The 9,088-nt window shown below is 41.2% G+C and overlaps 1 protein-coding gene across 1 annotated transcript in view; it reads right to left on the bottom strand.

The window, feature by feature from the left end:
- Alpk2 (alpha kinase 2) overlaps positions 1-9,088 on the bottom strand; it is a 127,252-nt gene that overhangs the window by 32,219 nt on the left and 85,945 nt on the right. The window contains exons 5-7 of the mRNA XM_008855362.2: positions 6,713-6,860; positions 1,469-1,596; positions 1,338-1,373 (exon numbers count right to left, since the gene is read on the bottom strand). Coding sequence (XP_008853584.1) covers positions 1,338-1,373; positions 1,469-1,596; positions 6,713-6,860 — 312 coding nt within the window. The remainder of the gene's footprint in view (positions 1-1,337; positions 1,374-1,468; positions 1,597-6,712; positions 6,861-9,088) is intronic.

Raw genomic sequence — 9,088 nt, 5'->3', positions numbered from 1 at the left:
ATAGAATCATTTGGCATTTTTTATAAAAGAATAGTAGAAATATTTTCTGAGTTTCCTGACAGCTGTTTTTCAGAGTTGACTCTACACATGATGTAGCTGATGATGGAGCCAATCTGGATGTTGTTTTAAATAAGAGATGGTTAAACTAGACTTATTTGTTGGGTGAAGAAAATAGATAGATGGCTTTTGATGAAACGGGATTATTTAAATTGTTGTTGTTTTTTGGGACAGGCTCTCACTATGTAACCCTGGTTAGCCTGAAACCACACTATATATGTAGCCCTGGCTAGCCTGAATCTCACTGTGTACCCAACACAGTCTCAGTTTCTTGCTTTCCATGTATTTGTTGTTTAGCGCATCTTGATTATTTCTATTGTCTTGTTTTCCTAGAGGTTTGTGGTATTTTCTTTGCTTTAAAAATCATGCAATTACATCTTTAACACGCTATCCCAATTTAGTCATCAAACCATATCTCTCCTAAAATTGACCAAGAGTCCTACACTGTGGTGGAAGTCACATTAACATGGAGGTGAGGTGGGTCTGCAGTGGTGTGCTGAGCTGGCTTGCTGCTGTGAACAATTTTTTCCCAGTTCCACAATGTGTGATCACATCACTCATTAAAAAAATGGCCATGCTGAGGTCACTTAGATTACAAAAACTAGAATACTCAATAGACGAGAGCCTTCCTGCTCCCTAGCACGAGATAGGGGTAAGTAGATGTAGGCAGACAAGTAGATGTAGGTGGACAAGTAATTTTCCCTAAGAGGGACTAACTAATACATGGCGAGCACAGATTCCACTAGGCTGTGGAAAACTTGATGGATTGCCCAGTGGCTGTGTGAGGATTCAAGAGCAGCCATTAGGCTAGAGCAGCACTAGTTGTGTAAAAAGAAAGCACAAAACCCATCTTTGATTTTCAGAGTGCAATCAAATAAGGTTGTACTCTAGATACTTGATTCAGTCAAACTGAAAAGGAAACTGGAGATTCAAAACTGTGTGTCAGAGGTTGGAAAATCCCACACAAGTAAGGCTGAATGCCAGGCTGATGCCTAAAGGAATAAGTCCAAACTCCCCTGCACATGCTCTCAACAGCTGCATGACTGCATTCTAGTCTTTTCCATAAATGTTACACTTCTGGGTGTTGGCGGTCTACTGAAATTCTAACAAGGAAATTGGCCTTTCCAGTCATGTGGAAGTGGGTCCTGAGTGTCACTCACTTCTGCAGCCCTTCGCTGCTTGGTTAGAAGAGTACACAAAACACTGAGTGCTCTGCCCTTCCCTCCAGGAGTGTTCTATGGAGAGCCCATTTTCTGAAAGGCCAGCTTGTATTGGCTTACCTCTACTATCCATGTGACTTGAAAGCTCCTTGAGAACTAGAAGGAAACAAAGAGATAGGTGTCAACACAGGCATCCGTCCTAGCTGGCAAGGGTCCAGGGCTTTCAGAGCAGCCGAGAAACCGAGGTTTACCTGCAGCTGTGAGGTTAAACTCAGTGGTGGCTTTTCCATAACTGTTCTTGATGCAGCAGTCATAGAGACCCTGGTCCTTCTGACCAGCTCGGGCAATGGCCAAGGAAACACTGGAGTTGTCCCCTGCACTGGAATAGGGGACATTAACATTCATATTTTTCGTCATTCTAAAGTTCTAATGCTATCAAAGAGGAATGAGCTCATGTCTTCCTGCTCTGGTGTTTTCAGTCAATGGGCTGAGAGATTAGATGGCCCCAACCACCTCTTCAAATAATGTGTTTATAGAGGGGGATCACTGCATTGGGGTTAACACTCTTATTTCAACATGCAACATGAATACACAGAAACATTCTGGAGGGTTCCCTGATACCAGTAGAGCCAGGAATCGAAATGGTGAACTTTGGGGAGCTGTTGTTAGCATAGCTTAGAATTCACCTTAATTTTGTCACTAATCCAGGTATCCTGTGCATGAGGGAGATCTGATAATTCCGAACCCAAATCTAAACACAGACACAATAAGGGACAGGAGAAAGAAAACGAATTTATAACTGAGAGCTCCCCCTTCAGGGTGATGTTTGTTTTGAGATGGGTATCTCACTATGTTGGTCTAGCAATCCTCTTGCTTCAGCCTCCTGTGTTCAGCTTTTTCGGGGCACTTTTAAAATAGTGTCCTCCTTACGGAAGATGTCTGTTCTATCTACCTGCCCAATATTTCTAAGTTCCAGACTTTGTACCATGAATACAAAGACAGTGTTATGGATAAAGATGATGATGATGACAATGATGGTGATGATGATGATGACAACTAATGTATTTATACTGATATCAGGCAAACGTTGAATCACTTGAACATCTTCATGTCATCCTCACAATAACAATGAGAGACCCATAATTTCTGTCCTCAGTTCACAGACACTATGAACTTTTCTCTAATTTTATGTGTATGAGTATATTGCCTGCATATGTGTGTGTGCACTTGTGTCCTACAATGCCCAGGGAGGTCAAAAGAAGGCTGATTCCTTAAGTAAATTTTGATTCTTATCCTCAAGTCAGAGATAAATATATTGATAGAGAGCTGCAATTTTTATTCAAAAAAAAATCTCAAAAAACTTAACTTTGAAGCAAAACCATATTCAAATATTGTTGTAGCGTTCTGCATAGTGAGACTCAGCTACACATCAAGACTGTGTACAATGTACCTTTCAGTTTAGGCTCATTTCATAGTTTGACAATAACATTTATTATCAGTTGTATTGTTCAACAGAAGTATTTGCTATTTTCTATTTTTTCAATAGACCTCGTCTTTGGTTTACACATGCCCGTTCAGGAATGTACCTGTGGTTTAAAATAAGGTCTACTAAATCATAATACTTTCTCCATTGATTGGGGCCTCTGAACATATCCTGATGGATGGTTAAAACTGGACACAAACAGGTCCACGTGTAAGGAGACTTCCTGGCTGTGAAGTGAAATGCTGAGTGAGTACCAGAGACTGGTGGGATGTCCTTCTGCAGAGATTTACAGAGCAGCACAGTCCTTCTGGTCATGCAAAAGGGGTAGTCAAGATCGCCCTGAACTGCTGGGGCTAAAATGAAAGAAACTGTCCCATGAGCATCTTCCTTGAAGCCCAGCAATTCTTTGATTCTTGGTTTAGATTCAGGAAGCCCCCATCTATCTTGCTGTTCCCCCTACCACCCTACTTTCTTCTTGGGGAAAAGACTGAGGATCAGAAGGGCCTGGATTCCAATCCTGAGGCTCATCTCAGACATGTTACTTAGTCTCACCCTCAGCTTCCTGTGTTAAAGCTGGAAAGAGCAAGATCACTTGTTGACTGTGCCATCAGGAGCAACTGGCACCGGGCATGTGAATGTCTAACAAAAGACCTTGCTTTACGAATGTTCATGAGCTTGAGGGTAGGGTTCAGTAACGTTGATGGGCTTTCCCCACATAAGAAAACCTCTTCTTTATGTTCCAAAAAGGACTTCTACTTCCTCATTCTGGGGATTCAATGGTGGGGAAGAGAGGCTCAGTTCTTGCCCTGGAGGGTCTTCTGGTCTGGGAGGAGATGGACAAACACAAAATGCCAACGTCACTGTGGAAAGTGAAAGGGGATCTTGTACCTTCTGAACCAGGAGAGGAAAGCTCAGTTTTTCTATCCTGTATCCTACAAGGAAGACATCTTTTTACCTTTAGGACAGCATGGCCAAATGCAGGCAGGGCTGAATAGCAGTGGTGCTTAGCTGTGAAGAAGCGTACACCAAGAATGTGATCACAATATCCCTGCCAAGAGCAAACCTGGCTGGAGGGAGGGGCCCAACCTAGAGACTTATCTGAGAGCTTCCATCACGCATTCCCAAGGACCCAGGAGCAGTTGGCAGTACCCACACGGCACAGCACTCAATCTGGGCTGAGTAGTCCTCAGCTTTCCCTCCCCATGGTCATCCAGTGGGAATTTGCCTTCTGCAACATCCAGTTCTTCCTTGTCTGGGGTCCAGCAGGAACTGATGTTACCTGCACTCTAAAACCTTGCCCAGCTGTCAGTCAGGTCACTTTATGAAGACAATGACTCTTTCAAAAGGCCAAGACACTCCCAGGTGCCTATTTTCCCAGAGTAGAGAGTGCGTCCTTTGGCCAAAAAGGTCTCGAGGGCCACAGTAGCACCTGAGAGTGCCAACTTGAAAACTCCATAGAGCCAAGACACTTCACTGCCACATGAAGACACAGTGCATGCCACCATATACTTCTTTGCAGTGTCCTCAGAATCTACCACTATTGTCCTGGCCATAATAAAGTGTTATGACTCTAACTTCCAAACTGTGGCCTGTTAAAGAAAGTATCTAAAACTTGGACAGGGGCAAGAGGTGATTGCATGCCCTCGGTAGGTCACCATTTAACAGGCTCACCAAAGGGTTACTTTGCCTGAAAGAGATTGCCTCCAGGCTTGCCTTTGCTATTTATTACCTACTTAGAACACATTCAACTCTATGTAGTGGTATGTGCCTGTAGTGTCAGCTATTAGGGAGCTTGAACCAGAAGGACTGTGAGTTCAGGGTTAGCTAAAGAAACTACTAAGGCACCGCCTCAAAAGACCAAATCAACCAACCTCCAAAATTGTGAGCCAAAATAAACCTTCTTTACAAGTTAATCATTTCAGGTTATTTCCCTGGAATGATGGAACAAGGCAGAGAGCTACTTCAAGGATGGATATATACAATGAAATATTCAGCTGAAAGTAAGGGTAAGAGGAATCAATAAGCAGTTGAAAAACCACCTGAAATCATGTAAATGATCTGTAAATGGACAGGGAGTCCCAAATTTTCTCAAGTGGTGGTGAGGATAAAGCAAATTGGTCCAACTAAGCTATTGCTAAGAAACGAAGGAAACATTACAAAGGATTTGAAGACCTTGAATGCCTACCAATGACATGTGCCCCCTAGAGGAAGGTGGGGCTTTTTAACTATTCCTTAAATGAGACCTGGAAAACTCAAAACACTAATTCTGCTGAGCTTAGGACAAGAATAATTAATTGAAAAATGCTGAAAATTATGGTTAATTGTTCTTGGTTGAAAACTTCAGAAAATAATTAAAATGAACAATTAGTACTTTTAAAATAAAGCTCTAGGGACCCTCCTTGATTTAAAAATCAATCCACTTTTCCACCATTATAATTCTTTTCAAGCCATGCATAAGACAGGCAGCGTAATGATAATGTGTTAGACTAAGTGGTTATTATATCAATCACATCCATTTAGATTTCTGGAGTGATGTTAATAGAACTGAAACTATAACCCAATTCTTCCACAAGTGCATTTGAGAAATAATTACCAGACATGTTCTAAGCAGGTGTATTCCATTGAATTACACAGAGACTCTCAGATTTTCCTTTTCAGTCTATTTCTGGTAAGAATAAAGAGCTAGGAACATCTTCAAGAACTCAGGGAGCTGAACTGGGGCCTCTCTTGGCATATGTAAGCTTCTGGGAAGTGCATGAACTATGTTGATTTCCACTGGTTTGTTTCTAGACTGTGTCAGATGAAACTTGAGTTCATCCAGCAGTTCCTCTGGACAAGCATCCATTCATTTCCAGGGATGGTTTAGGGAGCTGATGCAGGTTTGTCCCATTTGAGGTGTTCTTGGCAATGATTCTCACTCTTACCTGCTCCTCCGACTCCTTTAATAGCCTAAGGACCCAGAAATAAACTGTTCTTCCTGTCTTAAGAGTGGTTGCTTGTCTTCCTCAGATTAATGGGTATTTATGAAACAGAAAATACCTATAAGCAAAAGTCCCATTTCAACAGAAGAGAGTTTTTAAAAATTTAGGTCCACAGAACCTCAAACTGTATTTTTAGTCCATGTATCCTGATCTTTAAAACTGTAAGGAGAGATTCTGTGACTTCCTAAGAATACTCAGGTCAAAGGTGGCAGAGCTGAAGCAAGAACCTGCCAGCATGCTCCCTATCCAGACACCTGGGCTCCCTTCTTCCTGTAGGATATTGTGTTAGCCTTTCTTCACTGTGACAGAAATACCTAACACAACGATTTTAAAAAGAGAAAAGAGCTGGGTATGGTGGGCACAAGCCTTTAGTTCCAGCACTTGTGAGTCAGAAGCAGGTGGATTTCTGTGAGTTCAAAGCTAGTCATGTCTACATAGCAAGGCTGGAGCTACATAGTGAGATCCTGACTCAAAACAAATAAGCCCTCCAAAACAGACAAGAAGAGGAAAGAGTTATTTTGGCTCCTGGTTTCAGAGGCTTCAGGCTATGGTCACTTGACTCCATGTTTCTGGGCTTGTGGTAAGTCAGTGTATCATGGCAGAGGGCATGGAGGATGAAAGCTGCTCGCCAGGAAGTAAGAAGAGAGACAGGAAAGGGCCAAGGGCAGGATGTCCTCTTCAAAGGCACACCCAGGTGACCTGCTTCCTCCAACCTGGCCCCACCTAGTTTCCATCACCTCCCCATAACACTGTCAAATTATGCCTCCATCAGTGAATTAACTAATAGCCAGTAAGGTCAGAATCTTCATGATCTAATTTGTTCCCCAAAGCTCATCAGCTGTCAATCAAGCCACTGGCCCATGAGCTTTGGGAGGGGGTGGTACAGGGATATTTCATATCCAAACCAGCAGACCCTGGACACAGAATCTCTGCTTCATCTTGCCTCTCACTTCTTATTTATTATTTTCTTTTACAACTACACTAACAAGTAAACAACAATTGTGAAAAGTGGGCAATGACAAATATCCCACCTTCTCTGCACTTGAGCTATTGACTTTGAATCTTTTGTCCACCAGATGGTAGAGTCTTCATGAATTTCTGCAAACTGGCAGCTCAACTTTACATTTCCAGAGTGGTCAGGGGACATCTCTGCTTGGATCTTTTTCAATAATACTGGAGCTGAAAACAGATTTGCAAGTTAGTGTAGGCAAAAGACCATTTCATCTCATTTAATTCTCTAAAGCAAACCGGAGATGGAGAATGTTCCCAACTTGTGACTGAACCAACTAAACAGAAGAGATGTGGCAGGTTTAACATAAAGAGTGAAAACAAGCAAACCACTCCAACAGAAAGCTCTCGCTTTTCATTACTTAAAATTTCCGAGGTAGATAACGGTCAAAGCAAGATATAAATTGACAGTATTTTCATTTTTTAAGGGAAGAAGGGTCCTAAAGATTGCAGAGACCTGACCCAGAGGACTTGAGTCAAATAAAGAGGTCTTTAAATAATTACCTGGTCAAAATCAGAGCTGGTGACTAGGGAATAGAATAAAATTTGGAGTATTCCGGCAATTGTGGTTAAATCCCCAATATGTGAAAGGCAATTCAATAATAAAATGATTTATTCATTTTTTAAGGGAAGAAGGGTCCTAAAGATTGCAGAGACCTGACCCAGAGGACTTGAGTCAAATAAAGAGGTCTTTAAATAATTACCTGGTCAAAATCAGAGCTGGTGACTAGGGAATAGAATAAAATTTGGAGTATTCCGGCAATTGTGGTTAAATCCCCAATATGTGAAAGGCAATTCAATAATAAAATGATTTATTGAATACTACACACACACACACACACACACACACACACACACAAACACACACCCTGGCAATTGTGGTTAAATCCCCAATATGTGAAAGGCAATTCAATAATAAAATGATTTATTGAATACTACACACACACACACACACACACACACACACACACACACACACCCTTCATAATTGTATGCTGAAGATGGCCTGGGTTAGAGTAATGTACCTGACATCAACCTCACTGGCAAAAGAGATGTCTGTCTGAATGAAACAGAAACCACAGGGAAATGACTCCTAAGGGTTGGATCGAAATGCTGTGTTGCCTTTGAATCAAACCAGAGGTGAGAGCTTGGCCTGAAGGGCAAGTATGTAATTGGTCAGGGTAGCCACTGGGCGGCAGCATAGACATTAAAACAAGATGAGAACAACCAGCCCAGCCAAGACTCAGAGCGGTTGATTAGGCCCTATCATTACAGGAAATGCAGCCACTTTACTACAGTCCAAGTTCCAGAGCTCCACAGCTTTGGTAATACAAAATATATCACCATAAAACATTATACAATCCATAGGCAAGCCAAAAGCATCATTGCCGAGGCTCCATTTACTCTGTTGTTGCTTCAAATACTACTAGAGTAAAATAGTGCTGCATTTAATGAGTTTCCAATTTCTCCTTGATTGCAGCAAATATTTAGATATCACAATGAAACTTAAAACTTGACTCTGGGAACAAATGATACGAAATGTTGGAGAGGATGTGGGGAAAGGGGAACACTCATCCACTGCTGGTGGGGCTGCAAACTTGTTCAACTCCTATGGAAAGTAGTGTGGAGAACTTTTAAAAAAACTACAAATGACATAAAATTGAATGAGTTTTTAACCCTCAAAAGGGATCTCCATTTCATTCTAAAATATACTGTTTCTTACAGAAAGACTCATTGTTTTTGCTACTAACACTGGGATGTTGGCGTGTCAGTCTCTAATATGTATGTATCTGATTATTACTAGTCATAATCATTTGCACTCAGATCCTTGGCGCCTGTGTATGTCTATAAAGTTATCAGGTAGATTTCAATGGTAATGTTTATCACCTCTACTGATTAACATGACGTAAACTTTTATGCTTCCTCCTCAAATATAATACATTTTTTATTTGTTGATTTTTTTCTGTGTGTGTAATTTTATGTCTTACAGGGCTTATACTGAGTTCAATATTGTATAACTGTATTGATTCAGTGAACCTAGAAATTTTATAGCCACTTTTGAAGGAGCTGTGTCTTTGCTCTGGAAACTGTTATTGGGCATGTTACAGCTGTAATGATATGCTTCTTCTAAAAAAAAAAAAACAATATTGAAAAAAAAAAACTACAAATGAACCTACCATTTGACCCAGTTATACCACTCCTTGGCATATACCCAAAGAACTCATCCTATTGCAGAGACACTTGTACATCCATGTTTGTTGCTGCTCTTTTCACAATAGCTAAGAGATGGAAGCAACCTAAGTGCCCCTCAATTGATGAGTGGATAATGAAAACGTGGTTCATTTCATTATCATGATGGAGTTTTACTCAGCAGTAAATAAAGATGAACTCATGAAATT

Source organism: Nannospalax galili, unplaced genomic scaffold (assembly GCF_000622305.1).
Source record: "Nannospalax galili isolate Female #2095 unplaced genomic scaffold, S.galili_v1.0 scaffold567, whole genome shotgun sequence".
Taxonomy (NCBI): domain Eukaryota; kingdom Metazoa; phylum Chordata; class Mammalia; order Rodentia; family Spalacidae; genus Nannospalax; species Nannospalax galili.
Note: the sequence above shows the minus strand (reverse complement) of the source record. Positions and strands in the feature narration are given on the sequence as shown.